General features: G+C 43.6%; 1 protein-coding gene across 1 annotated transcript; it reads right to left on the minus strand.

The window, feature by feature from the left end:
• TOP2A (DNA topoisomerase II alpha) lies at window positions 1-25,823 on the minus strand. Its single transcript, XM_077806441.1, has 35 exons — window positions 25,711-25,823; window positions 25,325-25,480; window positions 23,797-23,887; window positions 23,250-23,313; window positions 21,706-21,851; window positions 20,641-20,738; window positions 20,069-20,281; window positions 19,678-19,851; window positions 19,348-19,449; window positions 18,537-18,674; window positions 18,216-18,354; window positions 17,716-17,873; window positions 16,379-16,504; window positions 15,559-15,669; window positions 15,357-15,462; window positions 14,544-14,653; window positions 13,324-13,416; window positions 12,385-12,499; window positions 11,945-12,066; window positions 11,044-11,192; window positions 10,180-10,411; window positions 9,946-10,080; window positions 9,618-9,818; window positions 8,236-8,431; window positions 7,081-7,172; window positions 6,568-6,714; window positions 6,390-6,473; window positions 5,500-5,697; window positions 4,536-4,641; window positions 4,115-4,255; window positions 3,440-3,584; window positions 3,224-3,288; window positions 2,722-2,859; window positions 2,018-2,247; window positions 1-1,604 (listed from the first exon to the last, which is right to left on the minus strand). The coding sequence occupies exons 1-35, from the start codon at window positions 25,741-25,743 to the stop codon at window positions 1,461-1,463; spliced, it is 4,698 nt and encodes a 1,565-aa protein (XP_077662567.1). The 5' UTR covers window positions 25,744-25,823; the 3' UTR covers window positions 1-1,460.

A 25,823-nucleotide genomic window follows, 5' to 3' on the forward strand; every position in this document is an offset into this window, starting at 1 on the left:
AAAATCCTTTATTACAGAAATACAAAAATGGCCGTTAGAATGTCAGGACGTTACAAACACAGAAAATATTTACAGAGACAAACGCTTGAGCAATTCCACTCAGCACCATGGAACTGGCTCTAGGAAAAACACATTGAACATCAGCCCTTCAAAGAAACAGTGGGCAAATCCTCCAGTGGATGCCTTTTCGGGGAAGAGGAACAAGACACACTTCCCAGCTCCTTCTGCGTGGGCACCTGGATTGCATAAACCCTGGCCACTAGATGTCTGTGGCAACTGGCTTCAAGCTGGTATCCTGGACAGCCCGACTCCAGGCACTCAGACCCCTGACGAGCTAATGGGTGGCGTGAACAGGCCTAGAGAACCTGCACTCACGTTGCTCAGCTGGGCACTGGAGAAGTTAGCAGGAAGCCCCTTGTCATCAGGACTAACTGAGGTGGCAGTCGGCTAATATCCCTACCTGGGACACAGGAACCTAATGGCCAGTCTGCCATGGGGGCACTGGAATGACCACCCTGCTTCTGACGTGTTCCTTTTCAACGGTAAGGATTTTCTTTGGCCGTAGCCAGTATTGAAGGCGTCTCCCCAGCCCCGCGCTCCCTCATCACCAACGCCCCCACTCCACCAAGGTCGCTCGCTCCCTCAGCACCGGGCTCAAGCACTCAACAGGCATTTTAATGTTGCAGTTTATTCCTGGGGACAAAGGGCTCTTACCCAAGAAGCGACTGCAGGGCTGAACACAATGGAGGCGGGAACACAGAGTGCGGATCGGGCACAGCCTGAGCCACACACACCTTCGTCTCAGGGCAAGTTGCTCCAAATCGGACGTAAGCGTCACGGCTGAAAATTCTGAAGGTGGCAAAATGTTGGCCACCAAAAGAGCAAAGTGGAGCTTGGACGAAATGACAGATTGTGAAGGAGCGAGAGGAGTAAAACCAAGAAAACCTCCCTCTGACCAAGGGGTCTCGCCCCACTTTAGAGCTTGTATTTTTGAATCTCTTGTGGTTGTTTAGCCTAGAGACTTGCAGTAAAACATGTCTACAGCTTCTTTAACACAATCAAAAGAGGAGGGAACATACGTGAAGTGGTAAGATATTTGGTGGGCTTAAAAGTCTGCTTCTGCACTAAAATGACCATGAAAGGCCAGGGAAATTAGCTCCTCCAGCTAACGGGCTATAGGATTCTCTGCCACTAATTGTACATGCTACTGCTGCTTGATTCTTACTGGAGGGGGTTTTGTTCCAACAAATGGAAATGGTATAACCCGGGGGGAAAACGAGATTGGCACTCACATGCAGCATCACATTTTGGGGCAAGCACTAATTATTCAGTAAAACCATTTCCTGGATCTGAGATCTGCAATTCTCTGGGGAGACTCGACAGCGCCTGCTGAGACCTCCTCTCCAAGAACGAGTTTGTAGATCAATACGGTCAGCACTTTAAAATCTTCATATTAAAACTCAAAACATCTCCTCCTCGGACTCTTCCAGGTACTGAATGGGCTTTCGGGCACGCCCAGGCCTTGTGCAGGGAGCAGGCGCCACAGGGCTGTCCAAGTCGGATTCTAGGTCAATATGAAAGCTCTCGTCTTCCACCTTGGATTTCTGGGGGAGAAAGCAAACAGGTATGTAGCATCGGACACTTCTCTAGTCACTGGGCCAGAGCCAGGGCCAAGGAGTGCCAGAGCAAGTCGGATATACAAGGATGTGTTCTCAAACCGCCTAACGCTGCCCTTTGCTCCCCTGCTCTCAGCGCTGGCACCCAGGCTCATGCCCGGGTTCAAAACAGCATTTTGGGATTGGTGTGGCTTAGCAGCATCCCAAATGCACCTGCTTTCCTCTGGCCACACACCCCAAGGCCAGCAGCAGGGAGAGGTCTGACACGGGGCCTCCTACAGCCTCCGTTCCACTAGAATGACTGAAGTTACACTTGTCATGCCCCAGAATGAGCGCTTGCCGTCTTAAAAACAGGCGTGGTCAGGGACACCTCTGTGCCTGGTGCGGGGCAGAATACGAACCTTAACTGCAAATGACTTGGGAGGCTTTGACCCAAAATCAGAATCTGAATCCGAGTCTGAGCATGGCTTCCTTTTGGTGGTGGTTTTCTTCCCCTTGGCGGGGGCCGGCTTCCTAGGCACTACTGTGTCAACACTGGAGTCTGAACTTCCTGCCTTGGCTGTTGCTGTCTTGGAGGATTTGGGTGCTGCCTTTTTCTTGGCTAGAATGTCCATGATGGAAGGCTGCGTATCTGAAACAGCAACAGCTGCAGTTAAGCCTTTGGGTTAGTTACTTGCTTCCTGCAAGTTTCATTTCCAGCAGAAATGTGGTGATGTCACACGCCACTGTTTCTCTGCCTGGTTCCCTCATGCACAGGACAGACATGGAGGGACCTCTATGAAGCCTTCTCTTTTCTTGCTTCCAAATTCAGATGCTCACCCTAAAAGCACGTGACCCGGGCTCTAGGCTCACATGCGTCATTAAGCAGAGATGGAAAGAGCACACAGTAATATGTCCAGAAATGGAATTTTTCCTTAGAAAGGACCGTGACTAAAAAGGCCCTTTGCCATAAACTCCAGATCCTTTTAAAGCTACTAAAAGCTCAAGTCAACACTCTGGCCTCTAAATGGCAAGTTAGAAACCATTGTTTCTAAAGATATTAGTAACCAGTAATAAACACCTTTAAATGATTTTCTGCAGCTCTGAAAGACTGAACTTCACCTACCCTTAGTGGCAATGGTGGTTTTCTTGCCCACAGCAGGTTTTCTGGGTGCAGCTTTTCCAGGCTTAGCAAGAGGGGCAGAGACAGAAGGAGCTGCAGAAGTTTGACTCAGATTTTCATAATCGGTGTCCTGGATTTGAACTCGAGTAAATAAAATCAACAGTGAATTCAACAGGCCAGGCTCTTCCTATTTCAGTCTGATTGTAAATAGAAGATTGGAATGAGCTCATTTCTGATCAACTCTAACTGTAAGAACGAGATCCACTTTCAGTTCTGGCTTAATCATGAAGTCGATTTGATCTGTAGAGCCAGACTGGAATAAAAGCAGCTCCCTGAGGCCAGCTCTCCTAACTTCCTAATAACATCTCACAATAAGAAGATATTTCAATTTGTTATAACCTTTCTGCTTTGTCTGTATCAAAACACCATAGGGTGCCCACACACTTTAAACCAGTCTAGGGTATTAAGGCAAACCAAAGATATCTCATTCAGAGCATATACTTACTAGAGATAGCACTTTGCACCTGCTGTGGTTTGGATTCTTCTTTAGCTTTCTTTTCACTGGTTTTCCTAGAACACAACCCCACGACACATTGCTGAACAGATGTATATGAAACAATTAATCCACAAAATAAAAATGTAGCTTCTTATCCAATATAAAACACTGAGTATAACCCAGCAAACCCCAGCTCTAAAGCACTGTATCCAGAAAGATCCTCACTTGGGGGCCCCTCTGGCCTTGGGAGCAGATTTCTCTGGTGAGTGTGCTTCTGGGACAACATCCTCTTCGCTGACCTCCTGAGACTGAGGAGTCCCGTCTGCATCAGTGAGATCTGAATCCGAATCCAAGGTGTAATTGGTTTTTACTAACAAAGTAAAAGAGATGCGATTCATTTGCTAACTGTACAATTCATCAGACCTCTTTAGTGGGTTTTATAGCATGTATCTCAATTATCTGTGTCATATTTTACCTACAACAGAAGGGATAAAATTGGCCATAAGAATCTTCCTAAATGTTGAAGGTTCTGCCTGTGAGAGAATCCAATGTAATGGGCACAGATCTGGGCTTGCTAACCAACAAAAGAGTTGATTTTATAAAATAGTTACGCTGCAGTTAAACAAAATAGCCACATTACTCGGGTTGCTCAGGATTACTACCCCTTCACTTTTGCCCCAGTGCACCAGAGGTGTGACAGACAGAGCTGCAATGTGTGACTGAATAATGGAATTAACTAGCTCTTGTGCGTAACACAATAAATGGTCAGCTTAAAAATTACTTCTTGCTGGGATCATCTGACTATGGGACCTCTATAATTGGTGTAGCCAAGCCTTAAGGATTCAAGTTCCATTTTACCCTTCATTAAGTGCCCATTTTGGTCCACGTGGCATTGCTCACCTGCTGTCTGGCGAATCGGCCTCTCTCTCGGAGGGGCCACCTCACTGTCACACTCTGAATCAGATTCTGAGTCAGACCAGGGATTTCGTTTCTTCTCTTTCTTCATTGGCTTGAACGGCAGAGTGGACTGTTTCTTAGTACCTGAGAGAGTTGGATGCACACAGAGGTATCAGCTAATCTACATGTGCACTGTGCACTCAGAAGTCCAAGTTAAAAACTTAACAGAATGGGCTCTGGCTTTAACATAGGAGAGACATTCTGGTTGTGCCTCCAGCCAATGACCATTTTGCACATCCCTCACCTAATTCTTTTGAGCATACTGGTCCCAGATTCCACCTCCCATTCTCAGACATGCTCATACAACCAAATTTGGAACAGCCCTCGCTTTCCATTGAAGGGATTACATGTACAAAATGTTTACCTGGCTCAGTTTTAAATTTCTTTACTAATCTTTGTTTAAGATTTGCAGGTTTCTTATCTTCTGATGAGTTTCCTTCTTGATCCTCCTCAAGTTCCATTTTTTCAGTCTAAAGATACAAAGAGACATGAGAGCTCCGCCTGGTTCTTCCCCATTTAAAATGGCTGAATGCAGATAAAAAAGATTAGCATTTTTACTGGGATGAACTCGCAGTTTTAAATACCACATTACAGTACATGGAGCAATAAACTGCTCGTCTGGTTAGGAGCAGCCAAAGCAAATCAGGTGTGCTCATTCTTCAAAGCAGATGAGTTTGCTAAACAGCAAGAGTCAACCATTAAATACAAAACAAACATTGCCCTGCCCATCTGCCAGAGCTTTGCTGCCTTTTTATGTCCCAGTGGCATCCCGGGAAGGGTGTGGAAGGATGCAGAACTGAGCAGGGTGTGTTTAAAAACAGAGTGCAGGTTAACTGGAACATTTGTTTGAGGGAATAGGCTGTGTGGGAAGGAGTCATGAGATTAGCTTCAGGGCAAACAAAAGGTGAGGGATCATTTGTTTTTGTAAGTGGGGATTGGCTGAATTGTATAACTACAAGTAGCCATAGGAAAATGTCGAATCTGGTTTAAACTCTGCCCTGGACTCTAACATCCACAGCAATGATACACTGAGTGACTAGAAATAATGTCACTGGAAACACAAATGCAAAAGGGGTGAACATGCCTGCAGCACTTGTCTCTTACAGGATTCCTACTCAGTGGACTACACCAGTTCAAACAAGTCTTCCAATGATTCCTGGGACAGGTTCTACTCTCTGCCCCTCTCTCTTTACCCCTAAACTCTGCACAGAAGCGTAGCAGGCTTCTGCTGTGCAGGGTCATGTTCACCTACCCAAAATTGCAATTTCACAGGAAAGGCTGGTGAAGAAGGATCCCAGCTAAGAGTCCTTTCAAGTGTTTTGTTTTACCTTTATTTTCTTTTTAGTCTTCTTTTCCGCATCCGCCTTCATCTCTGCAGTTACTCGAGGGATAACTCTTCTGCCATGTGGCGAGGGCATAACTTCAGCCAGTTGCAGCTTCTTCATCTTTAGTTTCCCCCCTTTCCCTTTGAGAGCTTTGCCAGCTCTCCCACCCAGCTCATCCTGTTTTTCTCTGGCTTCCACAGCCTGCAGAGGTGATTGTAAAAAACCACACCAAAACAGTGAGCTTAAGAAAAATATTCCTGTTCTACCAAGAAAAACAACCCTTTGCAGATACTCAGTGAATGACTAGACTCTAATGACTCGATGATGCATTTCCTATCATCTGATGACGTGAAGCTTCCACAGACTGCTACAGATTTGTCTATTTGCAAGGCACTATTTAAGCCAGAGCTGCAGTTCCGGTTACTACTCTGAGAATACAAGGAATTGGTAATAATGTACAGCAGAGCAACCAGAACTGAAATGGACAAAGGCCAGGTCAGTACAAAGCTGCACGTGTACTGCCTACAGTCTGGACACAGTCTGACCACTCAGGCGCATCCTCCTGTCTGCAGTATCCTCTTTCAACAAGCTTTCTGCTCCAGGCCTTCCCTGACTACTTCATAGTTCTGGCTTTCCCTTACCTGTCCCAAAGTCCCATCCCATTGCCTTCCAACAGCCACTGTTCCTGGCTGGACTCTCTGCTGGTTCCAGCTCTTTGCCCCAGGGCAGGGACACCCTGTCTTACCCAGCAGAATGGATACAGGTGGGGCTTACACCTCTGCTAGGGAGAGATCAGGCTCATATGGCACATTCAAGTTATATTCTTTAGGCTTCTGTGATGGAAACAACATAGATCAAGATCTTATAGCTGTCTGCACTGATCATCTACATACCTCAAGTTCTTCAATAAAGGCAGCCAGGTCTTCCTTCCACAGATCTGAGGGACTCTTGCGTTTTAGGTTTTCCAGCTCCGTTTCCTACAATGAGCCAATCAGAAAACATTAGTTGCTCATTTGAATTTAAACACTACTTCCCTTTCTAGCTTTGGAAGAACAGAACCAACCAGCATACTTTGTTATCTCTCTGTTTGCAGAGCTCATCTTTCTTCTCTTTAGTCAGGTACCAGAGGGGCATGTTTAGCAGGTAGTTGAAGTCTGGGCCGGAAGTTGCAGCAGATTCGTTATCCTGGTCATTGTCACTCTCTTCCTCTTCTGCACCCTACAGAGAGATTTAAATAGTCAACTTCTATAAGTAAGTTTACGTAGAAAGAGGAGGACTGTGCTCTGAGACAACTTTCTCAGCTGAATCTAGACTATGGAACTCAGTGCCACAAGAAACAAGAATGAAAGGGGCCTCATCACTGTCAGAACAAAATACAAAACTTGTATTTGGTTTCGCTTTCTCCAAAAGGACCCCATGCACTAACACACCTGCTAGTTAAACCTATGTGCTAGAAAGGAAGAGCACATTAGTATCTGAAGACCTCCCAAGGATTTAAAAAACAAATGACAAGACTAAAGTGATGGGGCCAGTTCAGAAGCTAGACAGGTTGATTTGGAGAAAAGAAGTTGATGGAAAAGTTACCTTCTGCTGAGATTCTTTCCAGGCCTTCACAGGATCCGATTCATACCCTCTCTGGATAAGTACCTGAATTAACTCCTTCTTGGGCTTGTTTTCTGTAAACAGACATTTCCGTTAATGAAACCCTGACGTTTGTGTTTCGCTGGCTTAGAGAATAGGAATTGCATTTACCGTTTACTGACCCATGAAATCGTAATGTTGGGAAAGATCCTGGGCCAGCACCGATGGCACAGATAAGTGTCAAAGACTAGCTCGACATGATTATAATAACTCAGCATCCCACAGGGCTCTACAGAATAGTCTCTCCATCCCTACTGCAAACGTCACCACAAAGGAGCCACAGAGTGATATGTGAAATGAGCCTGCAGCTGTACTAAAATGTAGAGCCCTGGCTGATCATGAAGAGTTGTCAGGCCACCAAGTTGCTACAATGCTTGTTAAGAGCACCTGCCTGAGCACTTTGCATATTTGTATTCGGTGCATTTCAGGGGAGGAGAAAATCATTTAACAAGGTTGGTTCTAGATACAAACTATGAAGCACTGCTCCTTAGGAAAATATATCTATGTACATCTTCAGTGGATTTGGTTACGTGCACACACTAAAGTACATCCTTTTGAATAGAGGTGGCAAAGAGTTTTGGGAGACCCAGAAGAGCTGTTTTCTGTTCCTAGCTCATGATTCTCCCAAATGCTGTTGCATCTCCCCAGGATTCCAAATGTAAGTCCAGTCAGAACATAACACTGAACTTCAACCTGGAAATACAGGGAAAAAAACTTGGGCTCAAGAATCATCCACTCCGACTAGAAAGAGAAAAGCAAATATTACCACTTCCACTCACGCTCAATTTTAGCCCAACTAGGTCAGAAGTTGGTGGGCTGTTTTTGCTAAACAATTGCTGGAAAATCTTTCAACCTCTGAACAGAATAAACAATCCAAAAGTTATGTAACATCCTATTTTGAGTAATGTGTACTGGAATCCTCTGCTCAGTAAGACTAAGCAGACTGAAGCGGCTTCCTGTGGCATTTCATCAAAAAGGGAGGATCGCTCTGGCATGAGTTATTAAAGGCAAGTTGAATAGATAAGAGACCACAGGAGAGCAACTGGCTTTAAAAAGGACATTTGATTAGAACGCAAAGCCACCACAGAGACTACATACCGATCACTATTATGCCCTCAATTTTCTCCAGGATGAAGCGAGCCTGGTTGTTGAGTTTTGCAGACTCTGCACCCAGCATTCCTGTAAGCCACTCTTTTCTCAAACTATAATACTGGAGTCGGAGGTCAAAGAATTCTCTGAGAATATCCAGAGGAGTCTCATACTTCTTGAGAAAGCCTACAGGGTCAAAGAGAACCTGGGGCAGAGAACAAAGCCTTAGTTATAACTGCAAGAAGATGACATTCAAAACTACTGAATTCCCACAATGCTGAGGTGCACATTTGTCTTATAATTAACATAGCAAAATCAAAACATCTGTCATTTTACAAAGTACTCCAGCTTGCACGCATGCCTATCAGGGATGACCTAGGTATACTTAATCCTGCCTCACTGTTGGGGATAGACTAGACCCAGTGGTTTTCAAACTGCGGGACGTGACCCAGTAATGGGTCGTGGAATGTAAGACAAGTGGGTTGCGACGGCTCTCGTCAGTACCGCCGACCGGGCTGTTAAAAGTTCCCTCGCAGTGCTGCTTGGCTAAGGCAGGCTAGTTCCTACCTGTTCTGACACCACACTGCACTCCGGAAGCAGCCAGGAGCAGGTCTGGCTCCTAGCTGGGGGGCCATGGGGCTCCGCACACTGCCCCTGCTCCGAGCACTGTTTCAGCCAATGAGAGCTGGGAGAGCCCTCACCCCCAACCCTCTGCCCCAGTCCTGAGCCCCTCCCACACCCCAAACCCCTCATCCCCAGCTCCACTGGGTCATGGGCATCAACAATTTTCTTCAACTGGGTCGCCAGAAAATAATAAGTTTTAAAACCACTGGACTAGATGACCTTTGAGGTCCCTCTCAGCCCAACTTTTCTATGATTCTGTGTAAGCCACTATACCAGGAGAGGAAGTTTTAGGATTTCAAAGCTCCTAGAAAAAATATTACAGGCCCATGGGGCTGTTTGAAAGTTAAACTTTGCCCTTTGGGATCTAACTGTTACATCATAACATTGCATTGTCACCCCCATCATGTAATGCTAATGTCAGTGTTGGCATTGTTACAGTATGGGGGTGTCCAGTGGATTACGGTAGGATCACCTCTAGTATGAGGACCAAATCCACACCACCTTATGCTGCCCCAGATATCCCAGGGCACACCCTGACTTTCCAAAGATATTTATAGAATGGCACTTTAAGATAGCAACATAAAGGCAAAGTAGAACAATGAAGTGACTTGGTTCCATCCGGGAGGATATTTTTGCTGTCAGCAGTCTCTTTCCTGTCATCATTCAAAAATGCTACAAGCATTTGAGACTAAAATTTGATTTTTCAGTTATACTCCTTTCAATCAGAGACTGCGTGTGACAACCTGTTTGCAGAGAGCTGCACGTACCATGGAGTTGCAGGTGAGATTTGTTTGGAGTTTGAAGACCTTATGCAGCCCCGCTGCCTCTGCCTCAGCCAGTTTTTGTTCACTCATCTTCACTATAAACTTGACCGTGGTGTCTGTGTGATATTCTCTATAGTCCGATATTAGTGGTGGAGTCTTCTCAGTGCCATTCAACATGGGCTCCAGCACCTGCTCCTTATAGGTCTGAGGAAAGAATTAAATCAAGTCAACTCTACATTCTCCCAGGCAGCAAAGCTGTGAACACCAGCCATCCCTTTTTGGTTCTTTGGGACAAAAGATACTTTCCGGGGGACAATTCAGCATTTCATACCTGTGTCCATGTTCTGACTGGAAGCTCTGAGATCTCAATGGTTGTCGAATCCAGGATGGACACTTCCCCATTTATCAGGTATTGATTTGGTCCCAGTTCATCTATTGTACCCTTGAAGTTCTTGTAACTAGGAAGCTAAATAGTAAAGAACATTGGGTTCAGCTTATACTTTGATAAATGCGCCAATATTTGGTGGAGAATCCCAAAACTGAGCTGTAATTGATTTCCACTTACCATTGGCAAGGGCTCTTCTCCATCCATCAGGAGGCGAATATTATTCACTACTTCTCGGATATCAAAGTTGGGGATCCTAGAGGACCAGCCAGTGCCAATACCTTCTGCTCCGTTAATCAGTACCAGAGGAATGATAGGCATGTACCACTCTGGCTCTACGCGCTGGTTGTCGTCATACAGGAACCTCAGAATACTGTCATCCGTTGCAGGGAAAATCAACCGTGCCAATGAGCTAGAAAGGACGAGAGGATTTGGGTCTAAATTCTTGTGTTTAGGATATAGAAACGACCAAACAAGCAATCCCAGAACCTCAGGCCAAATGTCGAAGATCTGTACAAAATTCAGAAGTTCTGGGAAGATTTCATGTTCCACAGGATACCTTGTGTCAATGCAACCATCATGTATGAACTCAAGGAACACATTTACAACAGTGTAACAGAAGGTGCTACAGGGTCAGAGAGAAAACGGCACCTCCACAAGGACACTAAGCTTAACTCTACAAGCACAGCCTCATTTCTTAACTGTTCCTCAGTTCTTGTTCCTCTCTTGTACCTCCCTGCTCCCAACCCTGTTTCATCTCACTCCTTTCTCCTCTCTGTGAAAGCAATAGCAGAGTGTAACTGATTTGAATCCAAAGAAGTGTGAATCCAAAGAAGTCTCACTTGGATGTTGACACATAACAAAAGGGATAGTAGTAAAAGCAGGAAGTGTTAAGGGTAGCAAGAATAGGCCCTGATGTCAGAGCTAAAAAAGGGATGTCTTCTGATCATTAATGTCTCTCATTCTAGGTGCTTGCTGTCCAATCTTCAAATGCAGCCGTCTAAGTCATGCCAAATGCTAATCTGACAAGCCAATACTACTGACCTGAGCATTGTAAAGATGTATCGAGGGCTGGCAGAGTCTTTTCCACCATGCAGCCTGGTACCGAACTGACCAATGGGCTGTAGCAGATTGAGGTTATTGCTTCCCACAAAGTTCTGAGCCAAATTAATAATGGTCATCATCAGTGATGCCTGCAATGAAAACATAAATTGAAACCGTAGAGTGCAAAATTCCTTTTGGAAAGGACAGAGTTGCATGATCAAGTCATGCAAAGCACAGGGAAAGGCAGGACTAGCATGGAAGGTCAGCATGGCAGAGTCAAGCCAATAAGAATGGAAACTGATAAAACAAGATATCTGATTCCCACTATCAAAACTTAAATCTCAGATCCTTAGGAACAGACATTCCTTTATTCTGTCCCAAGTTGAGAAGGCAGAGGAAACTTGCAGGATTGCCCTGCAACATCTATCAAAACCCCTCACCCGTTCTAGGAAGGCCTGTTTAATCCCCACCCTGCCCAACAGGAAAGCAGGATGGACATCCTCCTCTGTGGCTAGCTCCAGTACACCTCGCCACTGATCGACTGCAAGGCACTAAGGCTGAAATTTTCAAAGCCACCTAGGGGATTTCAGTGCCCAATTCCCATTCACTTTAGTGAGAATTAGTTTTTTCAAACATGCCTCTCAGCCTACATGTATCACGTTTACAACACACTTGGTTGTCACTAGCCCAGTTTATGGAGGCAGCACCTGACGGAATACCCAAGCAGGGTAAGCTGATCCAACAACGTAGGGTTAAATTCAGAGTCTAATGCACAAAAACCAGGCAAACTGACTTGTATCCATTCTGTTTGGGAGTTTTACCTCCACTATTTCCCCCTTGGAGTTTCTTGAGTATGGAGTCAGGAATTTTCCCCTCAATATTGTGCAGGGTAGGTTCTTACCTCACCATGATGGTAGGAGGACATCTCAGCTACAGAACCAGCCAACTGAGCAACCTTCACTTCCCGTTTGTCATTTCGTTTGAAACACGTGAACAGAACCTTCCTTTGACCTGGTTTCAGACCTTTATTGGGAAAATGACATTTGCCTTAGTGATCAGTACAATACTGTGCACTTACAATGCCTTTCAGCTGAGGCCCCCCAAGTTATTTATGCACTTCCCCCGCCCCAAAAAGAGGTGGGCATTAGTCAGACTAAGACTTGCCCATGGATATAAAAGAATCAGCTGCAGATCTGAGACCAGAACCCAGAACTCCAGACTCTCAGTCCCAAACTCAAGCCAACAGACTATATATTGCTTCCCTGATAGTCATGCAAGTATTCAAATACTAAGTTCTTGGCAGAACATACTAAAAAACCCTACCATCTAGGAGTAACTTACCATCAACCAGGGACGGAATGGATCTCTCATTATCGGAGTTTGAGAACAGGACCAGCTCTTTGTGAATGAAGTCATTGTATGTCAGATAACTAGTGGATTTCCCATACACAAAATCCTAAGGACAAAAAAAGATTTAACATTGCCTTAGAGCAGTGGTTCCCAAACTTGGGACGCCCCTTGTTCAAGGAAAGCCCCTGGTGGCCGGGCTGGTTTGTTTACCTGCCGCGTCCGCAGGTTTGGCCGATCATGGCTCCCACTGGCCGCGGTTCGCCTCTGCAGGCCAATAGGGGCTGTGGGAAGCAGCGCAGGCCGAGGGATGTACCAGCCACCACTTCCCGCAGCCCCCATTGGCCCGGAGCACCGAACTGCGGCCAGTGGGAGCCACGATCGGCCAAACCTGCGGACGCGGCAGGTAAACAAACCAGCCCGGCCCACCAGGGGCTCTCTCTGAACAAGCGACATCCCAAGTTTTGGAAACACTGCCTTAAAGAGCTCGTACCCACATCCTCTGTCATAGTAAGATGGCCTTGCTCCAACGAAAGTCTGTTTTATATAGCTAGTTGAATCCAACTGTAGTGCTGCCATTTTCAAATGCTTCCTGCCATCACTATAAAAATGAAATTCCACTTCCCACAATCCAGTTTAATTTACCACTTCTCTATTTAGAAAGCTATTCCCAGGGTAAGCGTTCTGCATCCAATCAACTTAATCACTGGTCAGTTGACATTGAGTCTACACAAACCAGCTGAGAGGAGTGGGCAGGAAGATGCTGCTCTGTAGCATTCTGCAAACATCCCAGTAATTTTCCTATCTCCTATTGGCCAGCTTCATGAACCTATATTACACACTGTTCTAATATACCAAAATGAAACTGCACTCAGTCCTGGGGAAAGGGAAAGACAGGAAACTGCGTTCCTCAACGTATTTAAAACCATTCACCTCTGGCAGACCATGTAGCTTCCGTTGTCTTCTGCCTTCCATGAAATTAGTCAGCCATTCCTTCCGTTCCTCGATCTTCTTCTTGCTAAAGGCCTGTAAATTCACAAAATGAAAAGAGTCAAGTTTAAGACCATTTTTATTGGGCGTCCCCGCAGGGGACTACTCTTATCAATGAAAGCAGTATGCAGGAGAGCCTGAACCAGAAGAACAAAGCCCAACACTTGCTAAACAGGCTGGCTTAACAGCATAGTAAATGCAATAACTTACTCTTAGTCATAGCTAAAGCTGAAGGCAGAAATAATAAGACATAAAATATCATATTGCCTCTATAAATCCATGGTATGCCTACATCTTGAATACGGTGTGCAGAGCTGATCATCCCATTTAAAAAAAAAAATATTGGAAAAGGTACAGAAAAGGGCAACAAAAATCATTAGGGATATGGAACAGCTGCCATGTGAGAAGAGATTAATAAGACGAACTTTTCAGCTTGGCAAAAAGACTACTAACGGGATATGATCGAGGTCTATAAAATCATGACTGGTGTGAAGCAAGTTAACAAGGAAGTGTTATTTACTCCTCATAACACATGAACTAAGGGTCACCAAATGAAATGAATAGGCAGCAGGTTTAAAAGAAACAAAAGGAAGTATTTCTTCACACAACACACAGTCACAGCCTGTGGAACTCATTGCCAGAAGATGTCGTGAAGGCCAAGACACTAACAGGGTTCAAAAAAGAACTAGATAAATTGTATGTTTTGGAACAGCTTGCTTCATGGTATTGGGTAGGATATCAGAAGTATGCTTGAGCATCAGCACCCAATTAAAATGAGGCATGTTCAGAGTTCTGGTGAACTATTGTTTCAGTGAAGCTGCAGAATCCCATCTGACAGTAACGTATTAAAAAGGTCAGGGATTGGGTAGAAAGATCCTAAAGGAATATTTACTACTATGGCTGAAATCGTCAATGGGGCTTGAATGATTAGTTTCCCACAAGCTACATTTAAAAGTCTTTAGTAAAACAGTGCTCTCGGCCCTGAGATCTGCGGACAGATGAGATTCTACTGGTTGGACCTGAACTGTAGCCCGGAAACAAAGATACTTTGTCTCATGCGCAAAGGCCTCAGACCATGTTAACAGAAAACAACACAGCACACTAAGTAACAGAATACTAAAAGTAGTAACAAGTCAGTAATTCATTCAGGTATTCCTAGTTACCAGGGTGATCGCAGCATCATCTTCTGGGCCAGAATACTTGAAGCCAATTCGATGTCTTGCCATATCTGCAAAGTACTCTTTAGCCTCTTTTGAGGTGCTGGTACCCAAACCTGCAGAGCCAATATCAGTGAGTCAAAATAACATCTTGCACAATTTAAGCTACAGTTTGAAGAAATATTTCAGCAAGTCTAACTTCCGTGGTATATCCTGTAAACTTTTGATGACATGCTGCAAAGATGCCTTTATGAAAACAAACTACCTTTAAAATGCAAGGTACTTGTGCACAAATGCAAGGTATCATGAAATCCAAGAGTTAAGCGGAAGGTCACCCGCAGAAAAGTTATACATTCAGTCTACCAATGACCTCCACAAATGCCAAAAGCTAGTATTTCAGGCTGAAGCTAATTTCTGATCAGCCAGCTGTGTTCTGCACCAGGCAACTGGCATGAAAAGATTCTGGAATCAGAATTCAGTGTGTACTGCCATCAGTACAGAGCCGAAGGAAATAGAGCTCACTGGCTCTGCACTGTGGACAGCCAGAATAAATCCAGTGAACGAAGCAGATAGGGCTGACCCCTGGAGAATGGCTACCTGCAGGATCATGGCTGCATTTGGAGAGATGTTATTCTGAACAAACAGACTAAGTGACACCCCATTTAACATGGGTTTTTAGGCGTTCGCCTTTGCACATCTTCAAAGTGGTTTATTGTGCTATCTTAGAACATGTATATTTCACTCATGTATCTATTTATCTGTTAATGAGAGAGCTCTTACTTGGCCTCCAAGCACCACCACACAGGGTTTATGACAAACCTTTGTAGTACTTGGTTTTCCAGGATTTGTGATTTGGAGTATTGTTTTTCCACTCTTCAAACTCAGGGATGCTGTAGAATGAAAACTCCTCCTTGTTTTTTGAAACCTAGAGGGAATGAAAATTATAATCATGAAACCACATGGAGCTCCAGACTAACACTTTCCTCTACTTGTTTAGATTACGATCTATGAAGCCTTTTACCTTTATGATGGGAGTAATAAATTCCTCCAGAAAACGATGCCTTAGAAGAGATGGCCAGTTGTGATGGATGAAGTTAATCAACAAGCCTTTGATATGGGAACCATCTTGATCCTGAAACAGTTTTTTCAGAAGGCAGATTTTAACCAGAAGCCTGCTGGAAAGCAACTGCTCCTCAGCTTAGCAATATAGGATCCAATCCTCGGGAGATGTTTAACACCCTCAACTCCCATTGAATCTCAGCACTTCCCGGGATCCAGCTCATGGAAACCAACCTGTGTGACTATTTGGAAAACAGACTATGATCTCCAGATTTTAGCATGGAACTTAACCAAGAAACGGGGAAAATGCTGGAAGACCATTCTTGGCCACAGAGTGCAGTGAGCTGTAGCTCACGAAAGCTCATGCTCAAATAAATTGGTTAGTCTCTAAGGTGCCACAAGTACTGCTTTTCTTTTTGCAGATACAGACTAACACAACTGCTACTCTGAAACCTGTCAGAGTGCATCCAGGGGCTAGTCTCTTTCCAGACTTCCCAATCTGCCTGGCACAGAGTTCAGCACTACAGAGCAGCAGCAGAGGGTGGAAATACTTCCCACTGCTTTATTTTGTTTCATGTTATGAGAAGAAAGTATGATAGCCCCAGTGCGAAGTGGAAACTGTTAAGAGAGTGTGATAAGAACACATGGATAACCAGAGTCAGGTAAAACAGTGCTAATAGGAGCAATGCAGATCCACCCTGCTTTATCTGCTAGCCATATTTTCTCTTGTAATTTAGTAATTTTTCTGATTTTAGGAATATTGGTCTTTAAGTGAACCTAACCTGATCTGTCATAATCATAATTTTTCCATAACGAAGGGTCTTCAGCGATTCTTGATCGTCATAGTTCTTCTTATACTGCAAACCCACAATCTTGATGATATTGTTGATTTCAGCATTTTCCATTATCTGAAAAAAGATTACACCGGACAAGGACTTATTTTCCAGAACACACATGGTAGTTCATGGGACACCATCACAGGGCCTAATAACATCAGCCACACTATCAGAGGCTCATTCACCTGTACATCTACCAATGTTATATATGCCATCATGTGCCAGCAATGCCCCTCTGCCATGTACATTGGGCAAACTGGACAGTCTCTATGTAAAAGAATAAATGGACACAAATCAGATGTCAAGAATTATAACATTCATAAACCAGTCGGAGAACACTTCAATCTCTCTGGTCACTCGATTTCTGACCCCAAAGTGACTATCCTTCAACAAAAAAACTTTGAAAACAGATTCCAACGAGAGACTGCTGAATTGGAATTAATTTGCAAATTGGATACAATTAACTTAGGCTTGAATAGAGACTGGGAATGGCCGATTATAAAAAGTAACCTATTTCCCCTTGTTTATTCCCCCCCCACTGGATTTGTGCTGGAAATGGCCCACCTTGATTATCATACACATTGTAAGGAGAGTGATCACTTTAGATAAACTATTACCAGCAGGAGAGTGGGGTGGGGGGGAGAGAAAACCTTTTGTAGTGATAAACACCCATTTTTTCATGGTCTGTGTGTATAAAAACATCTTCTGTATTTTCCACAATATGCATTCGATGAAGTGAGCTGTAGCTCACGAAAGCTTATGCTCAAATAAATTGGTTAGTCTCTAAGGTGCCACAAGTACTCCTTTTCTTTTTGCGAATACAGACTAACACGGCTGTTACTCTGAAACATGGTAGTTCATGTAATTCAGAAAAACAAAGGAGAAGGCTCTGGGTCAGGCAGGCCCTGCTGATTGTGCTTTGTTTTCTCATTGAGTCTCTTTCCTCTGTTTTGAAATGTACTATTGTTCAAACTGATGTCTAGCACTTAAATTACTCTAAGACATTTCAAACAGATTTCACACTCCATATCACAGCTACTATCCTTCAGGCAAAGCACTAGATAGGACTCACTTTCTAAATCTGTCAATGCTGCTCCTTAATCAGCAAGACAGGCTGATGGTGAGAATAGCCTCAAATATTTATTTAAGATGCCATTACTATAGTTACATTACACTAGGTTTCCAACTAGAGTGGAATAGTCTCAGCTCAGAGCATATTTCACTACACTTAAAGCATGCCATGTCTTTCGGAAGTAGTTGTTTCCAAAGGCATTCCCACTAACCTGTTTATGAGAGGCTTCTCGTACGTTGAGCATTTTTCCACGAAGGGGGAATACTCCGTATCGGTCTCTCCCAACCACTCCCAGACCAGAAACAGCCAGTGTTTTGGCTGAGTCGCCTTCTGTCAGGATAAGTGTACAGTCTGTGGAATTCTTACTACCTAGAAAAGCAATTCATTTCTCATCAACATCTTGATTAAAAAAGTCAGCTCAGAATTTATACACTCTTAGGAAACGTGCTATCTGTGGAATGAGTAATTTTAACATGCACATTGATTTACTTGGACAGCAGTTGGCACTTGTTGCCAAAAAGTCAATAATTTCGAGAAGAGAAAATTTAATATAAACTATATTTCACACAATTTTTCTGTTCTCAGTTTAAATAATTTCCTGTAGATGACATGACTGGATAGGAAACGGTTTTTCTCGTTTGTTTGAGATAAAGACTTTGCTACTGTGCTTGAATGAAATGACTGTGCTTAGAAATGGTCTAAAACATTTACCAGCATCATTGGCATCATCCAGTTTAGGAATTCCCTTAATCCTGGTGTGTTTCACAGCTGAGCACTTCTTATTCAGCTGGATCTGAGCTTTAAACTTTACCCAGTTTAGAATACTTTCCACAATACCACAGCTGACTGCCTGCAATACAGAAGAGCCAATTGTGGAAGTTGTCTTAACCATGACATGATATGTTAAATTATATTCTTTTCGCTGATTTAACTGAAATTAGTTCATAGGTACTATATTCACTACATTTAATTTAAGAGGCAATTTCACAGGTGCCTCTAGCTAGCATGTAATTGCTGCACCTCCATACTTACACCTTTGATGAATTTTTCACTCAATTTGCAAGTTGATCCAAAGTTCTTTGCCTGCAGAGTCATATTTTCCTTAGTCTGAGAGTCAAAGGTTGGGTTCTCAATCAAGGAGTTCACAAAAACCCACATGTGGTTCTTCACCTGTAATTAAATTTAACAGTCATGACAAACCCATACAAACGCATCTCATTCTACTAGTGTCGCTCCCAGCTGCTTTCTGACACCTGTCTGCCAGCATCACACACTGAAATGTAGAATCTGCTCAACTACCAATCAGTAAAGGTTTTTTTTTTAAAAAAATGTTACTAGATGTCTAGGATTGAACAGAATTAAAGGGCATTTTCACAGCAGTACCAATTAAGATTCGAGTAGTTGAGACAGCCAGTGAACACTTATGATCGATTTTATATTTGTTAGGATTGTCAAGAAAATCACTGGCTGTTTTGCTAAACAGACATTCTCCAAGCAAGTCATTTTCCTAGTGCAGTTCAATTCTAAGTGGGCACACTAAAACTGAAATACATTGTATACACTGTGCACCCTAGACTGCCCTAAACACATTCTTGTGTTCTGACTCCAGAGGGTGTCAGCCAAAGCTGTTTTTCCCAGGTGCTGAATAAAGAGCAGATAGTTCACTAAAACTGGAAACTGAGACTTCTTTATTTAATGCACTTTACCTGCAGTATTTCCTAACTTAGTTAAAAAAAAGCTGGGTTTATCAATAAATGTAACAAACAGTATCCTACAGATTGTTGTTTCAGTTCACAGTAGCACTGCGGTTTGTTTTTCCACCATGCAAATCGTGAGATTGTACCTGAAATGGCTTTACTCCAACCCCACCTTTGTTCTTCTTCTTCACAACTTCAATGAGTTTATTTACAATCTGGTCAGCTACATAGTCAACATGCCTGCCACCCTAGAGAGAAAGGACCAAACATGAGCTCAAGCTTCAGGGAAAGGGTGAGACTGTATGTTTTGTATGTTTTAGTCACCAGCCATATGCACTGCAATTACATATAGCCTTTGCATATTAGGCAAATTAACGATTTTTCACTGATTATATACATGAAAAATGCCAAGATAAACAACACAATTAGTAACAAACCCCACCATTAGCTAGTCTAAATGTAGGTTAAAAAGTTACCTTTGTGGTGGCGATGCTGTTGACAAAGCTAACTTGCTGGAAGCCTTTTTCACTTAAAGTTAAACACACTTCCCAGCGATTATTTGCCTCCTCATGGATAACTTTAAGTGCATTACCAGTTTCATCTACCTTGTCCTTCACGTAGAGGTCCACATAACTACGGAATCCTTTCACCTGCAGAGATAAATGCAGGCAGCTTGTTGACAACAGGTTCATATGAATGCTTATTAGTTCAAATGCTCCTGCTCAGAGTACACAGAAGAGTCACCCGTGAACTCTACTCCCACACTGCATAATATTTTTTAAGTTTTTGCATTATCTAGGCACAAATCTCACAGCTTACGTGGAAGGGAAACATATAGGAATTAATGCTTTTGAAACAGTCACTCACGGGCAGTCTCTTTCCGTTTAGGAAGACTTTGACATCTTTCGTGCACCCAGCAATATCATACGCTCTTCGAGACATCAGTGCCACAATGTCCTTGTCCAGACTTGTCATTTTAAACTTAGACAGATCAGGTTGGAAAGTGATACAAGTATAATCTTCTCCATCAAAGTATTTCAGTTTCATTTCACCAGCCTTTCCCATATTGTCCGTCCAGGTCTGGGGAAGAGAACTTTGATAAGATGCAAATTTCAAATACATGAGTAGATAGCTGAATTTTTTAAAACGTAGGTAGAATTTATTACTAAGCTTAACAATTTAGGGAAAAACTCCCTTATATGCTGAAAATTTGTTTTTTTCTGGTCCCTTTATTCTTACTCTAATAGCTGATTTGGGATTTTCAGACAATACTTAATTAAATTTACAGGTCAGTACAGTGGCTGACTGTAGGCCAAATTTACCCCAGTTGTGACACTTGGATCTAAATAATATAAATTGCACCCGCAATTCAAAAATCTACTCCTCTAGAATTACACCCTACTGAAATAAGCAACTGAAGCCATGCAGATCATTCATACCTGCTTAAACAGTTTCTTGTACTCACGACACGCAGTTTCCACTGTAAATTTGGTACTGAATATGTTGCACAATTTGGCCCCATAACCATTTCGACCACCTGGAATTATAAAGCAATCATCCTTGTGTTATGTTACTTTTTATGATAAACCCTTTAAAAAGTGTAGAGTATTTTAATAGGAATTCGGTCACTTTGGTATGACCAAAATGTGGGATAAAACACAAAGCTGCCCCGTGCACCTGGTATGTAATCTTAAAGCCATGTTTCATTGGAATATTGATCCTTCACAGGGATTTGGCCCTTTTCTGCATCATAGTACATTATCTGCTGGAAAGTGGGGTATTGGATGCTTCCTTTAATGTGGCTCTGGAGCTCAATTTTTAGTACTGCTCATAGATAGCAGGTCTCTGATAAATATGGAGCTCCTCCATTTCTACATTAGCAAGAAAGTGGAGCACTCTACTGTAGTGGTTTTCAACCTTTTTTCATTTGTGGACCCCTAAAACATTTCAAATGGAGGTGTGGATTCCTTTGGAAACCTTAGACAGTCTGCAGACCCCCAGAGATCCATGCACCACAGGCTGAAAACCATTGCTCTATTCAAATTATTTTTGAATGTTATCTGAAAGGAGTTTCCCACTCTTCTTCCTTCAATTTTTTTTTGATCCTCCTTTCTACCCTGTCTCTATTGAGGAGAGAGAAATCCACTGCTTTCTGGGCAGCAGAAGTGATAACGACAACGATGCTGTGTTTTAGAGCTCTTGCTCCAGAAGAGAAGTGGCTCTGCTCACTGGAAGAGTGTCTTCTATAATTGAACATTCAGAACCCTCTGAAAAGGACTCCCAGCAGAAACTGAGTTTGTGGTTCAGTGACACTTGAAAAGGACTTGTGAGTTTCACTGTTGCTCAGAACAAGCAGCAGATAACTAAATCTGGATAGCTTTTGCTCCTCTGCTGCCAACTCTTGTTCACTCACACTTGGGTAGTTCAGTGAATGCACTTAGGCTGATCAGGCTGCACAAAAATATTTTCCCGGCTAATATATGGAATTTCTGACAATCTCCTACCTGTGACTTTCTTTTCATCATCATCATAATTGCTGGAGGTTAATAGCTGCCCAAAGATAAGAGCAGGTACATAGACCTTCTCCACTTTATGTTCTACAACAGGAATACCTTTCCCATTGTTCCATACACTGATTGTATTATTCTCCCTGGAAAGAAAAATGTTTTCCTGTAAAAGTGAAATTGACTGAACTGTGTTACTTGTGGAATGAAAAATGTCATATGAAGCCTTACAAATCCCTTTGGTAGATAATTTGTTCATAAGGGGCTCTAAAACAAAGAGCTCTTTATTTGCCATAGTTATATACCACTCCCTGTTCTTAGATGTTTGAAATAAACTCATTATTTCAATGACAGGCAAACACCAAGCTTTGGATTCTAGTAGTGCAGATTGGCCAGTCATTTTTAAAAGGCTGTTTTAAAATGCTCTTTCAAGGCAATACTAACACAGGTCAGATTTCTGGGCCCAAGTCAGTTGGCAACATACATTTAAATTCTCTTGATTTACAGCTACTGCTTTTACTTTACTAAAAAGTCTTAGCAAAATTGTCAAATGCCTAAAACCTTAAACTTTTATCTCATGTGAAATATTCTTTGGATTCAAAGTATCTAATCTATATTTTTAATCACATCTGCTGCTGAGGGAAAAAAGCCACCATTTTGGCAGAAGCAAAGTTTCTGTTCAGCAACTGCAGAAACAGTCGGCAGAGGGAGCACAAGTCAACTAAATCCCCATATGACAGGTTTCAGAGTAACAGCCGTGTTAGTCTGTATTCGCAAAAAGAAAAGGAGTACTTGTGGCACCTTAGAGACTAACCAATTTATTTGAGCATGCATCTGATGAAGTGAGCTGTAGCTCACGAAAGCTCATGCTCAAATAAATTGGTTAGTCTCTAAGGTGCCACAAGTCCTCCTAAATCCCCATAGTCTCAGAGATGTGCAGACACAGCTGATGACATTAAACATGCCAAATATTTGTGCTCTGTGAGAAAAAGGTGTGTGTGTGGGAAATAAATTGAAAAGGGCAAAATAGGTAGAGAATAAAGAATAAAAGCAGAGAATTGACCTGAAATCACCACTTTGTGGGAGAACCAGATTAGGGAAAACACAAGCTTTCACAGTTGGTTGATATTTGATGAGCTGGGGAGTTACATTTTGTCTAAGTTGGGTGAGCTACAACAGTGTTTCTCAATCTTTTTTATACCAGGGACTGGCTTGCTGCCTTCCTAAACTGCGTCAGGGAGATCTCAGGGACCAGCGCTGGTCAGACCAGTCATTGAGAAACAATGGGCTACAACATATAGCTCTCTTTATTTATGCCACTCTAATAGAACAGCATCAGAAGGAGAAAATCCTTGAGTCCCAGAATGCTGAGCTACTTTCCCCATATTCCACTGAATGCATCCGATGAAGTGAGCTGTAGCTCACGAAAGCTTATGCTCATATAAATTTGTTAGTCTCTAAGGTGCCACAAGTACTCCTTTTCTTTTTGCCCATATTGGCACCTGAGGAGATGGGAAACCATTGAAAAATGAAATCAGACTTACGGATCAATTGTAATTTTAATGCAGGACATGTTTTTATCCCTCTGCTTGTTGTCTGCAGCATTGACTAAAATGGAGAAAGGATTGTAAATTTACCAAATTACATTCTCAGATGAGACACTTAAATTTGAGTTGCTTATAACAAAATTAAACTCAGAGTATTCAAGAGAACAAATACACAAATTCAGGAAGAGAGGCTGCTGAGAATCATCTGGGGCTTCACAGATTTTCCATGTTAAAGAGGCAGTTTTCAGTTGAGTCACACTAAGAGTACAAAGTGACTTTCTTTCAAAGGACACCTTTCAAGACCTCAGAATTTAGAAACACTATCTTAAATTACCATCATACATTACACTCATTTTTACCCAACACAATTATATTATTTATCAAACTATTCAATGGATATTATTTGATCAACCACAGAGCTGGTCGAATGATGCAAAAGTTACGAAAATGTTGGTTACAGATTCTTATTAAACACATAGAGAATCCACAATTTGTTTTCAGTGGAATAAATTGCTAGCAACCGAACTGTCATCTCTCAACTTACCTAGGATTTCATCAAAGATTTTATACAACCCAGGCACAAAACTCACATCTCTGCAGCTGAGGCCCTCGTCTTCATCATAAACCCACATTTGCTGAAAATAAAGTTAAGAAACACTGTCTTTAGATTTACCATGATTTCCTTACCTGCTATTTATATACCAAAACCACATTGCTCGCCAACTGTGTTTAAAATGTTAATGATTTTCCATTTATGTCTAGGAATTAAGTACCACTGAACAGGCTCTATTTAGTATGCATCCGGTATGCATCCGATGAAGTGAGCTGTAGCTCACGAAAGCTCATGCTCAAATAAATTGGTTAGTCTCTAAGGTGCCACAAGTACTCCTTTTCTATTTAGTACTGTGATTTCTTTCTAATGTATAGCAACATGACTATGCAAGCAAGCTACATGCATCGATCAGCTGAGATCAGTACTAAAAGACCAGGGAAAACATGCCATTCAAGTTAAACAAAGCGGTCTGAAGTGAGAACTATTTGCCCATTTCCAGTCATACTCACTAACCCATGTAAGAGCTTTATGGTTTATAGACCAGGGGAGTGTGTGGGCAGGGAGAGCGGGGGATGCGCATTTGGGGCACGCCATAGATATAGAGTCCTGCACTTAGGACGGAAGAATCCAATGCACCGCTACAGACTAGGGACCGAATGGCTAGGCAGCAGTTCTGCAGAAAAGGACCTAGGGGTTACAGTGGATGAGAAGCTGGATGTGAGTCAACAGTGTGCCCTTGTTGCCAAGAAGGCCAATGGCATTTTGGGATGTATAAGTAGGCGCATTGCCAGCAGATTGAGGGACGTGATCATTCCCCTCTATTCGACACTGGTGAGGCCTCATCTGGAGTACTGTGTCCAATTTTGGGCCCCACACAACAAGAAGGATGTGGAAAAACTGGAAAGAGTCCAGCGGAGGGCAGCAAAAATGATTAGCGGTCTGGAACACATGACTTATGAGGAGAGGCTGAGGGAACTGGGATTGTTTAGTCTGCAGAAGAGAAGAATGAGGGGGGATTTGATAGCTGTTTTCAGCTACCTGAAAGGGGGTTCCAAAGAGGATGGAGCTAGGCTGTTCTCAGTGGTGGCAGATGACAGAAGGAGGAGTAATGGTCTCAAGTTGCAGTGGGGGAGGTTTAGGTTGGATATTAGGAAACACTATTTCACTAGGAGGGTGGTGAAACATTGGAATGGGTTACCTAGGGAGGAGGCAGAATTTCCATTTTTTAGAGGTTTTTGTCAGGCTTGACAAAGCCCTGGCTGGGATGATTTAGTTGGGGATCGGTCCTGCTTTGAGCAGGGGGTGGGACGAGATGACCTCCTGCGGTCCCTTCCAGCCCCGATATTCTATGATTCTGTGATCCTGCGTGGGGCTGCCCCAGGTCTGTACCGAACCAGGGAGGCAGCACAAAGAGGCCCTCAGTCACCCCAGGGTTGCCAGTCCCAGCGGGGAGCAGGATCTCCTGGTAGGTACATCCCGGTGAAGCGGGCCAGGCCAGGCCTGGGCCTGTCGTTGTTACCTGGGTGACAAACTCCACGGAGCCGATGTAGGTGTCGGGCCGGAGCAGGATATGCTCCAGCTGGGTTTTCTTCTGGTAGATTCTTTCCACCGACAGCCGCTTCTTCGCCGCCGCTTCCTTCTTCCCTTTGCCGACTTTGGGGTTCTCGTCCACGGGCTGGTTGGGGCCAGAGAGAAACCCCCCGAGTTAGCCAGGGCCAGAAACCCGAGCCCGCTGCAGCTGGGACCGCAACGGGCCCGATGCGCCGGGCCCCGGGGGCGTGCGACGGTGAGCGCGGGGGGAGGGTGAGGGGGGGCCGGGGGGGGGGGGCGCTGAAGGGATCCCGGAGGGAGGGGGTGTTGGGGGGAGTGTCCCGGGGGGAGGGGCGCGAGGCCTCCCCGACCCACCCTCAGCGGCGACAGGGACTGGTCCAGCTCCATGGCGGGGACTCCGGGGGGCGAAGACTTGGCTGCGGTCCCGGTTCGGTGTCGTGGGTGGCGGTCCCGGCTCGATCGGTCCC

This window comes from Eretmochelys imbricata, chromosome 27 (assembly GCF_965152235.1).
Source record: "Eretmochelys imbricata isolate rEreImb1 chromosome 27, rEreImb1.hap1, whole genome shotgun sequence".
Lineage (NCBI taxonomy): Eukaryota > Metazoa > Chordata > Testudines > Cheloniidae > Eretmochelys > Eretmochelys imbricata.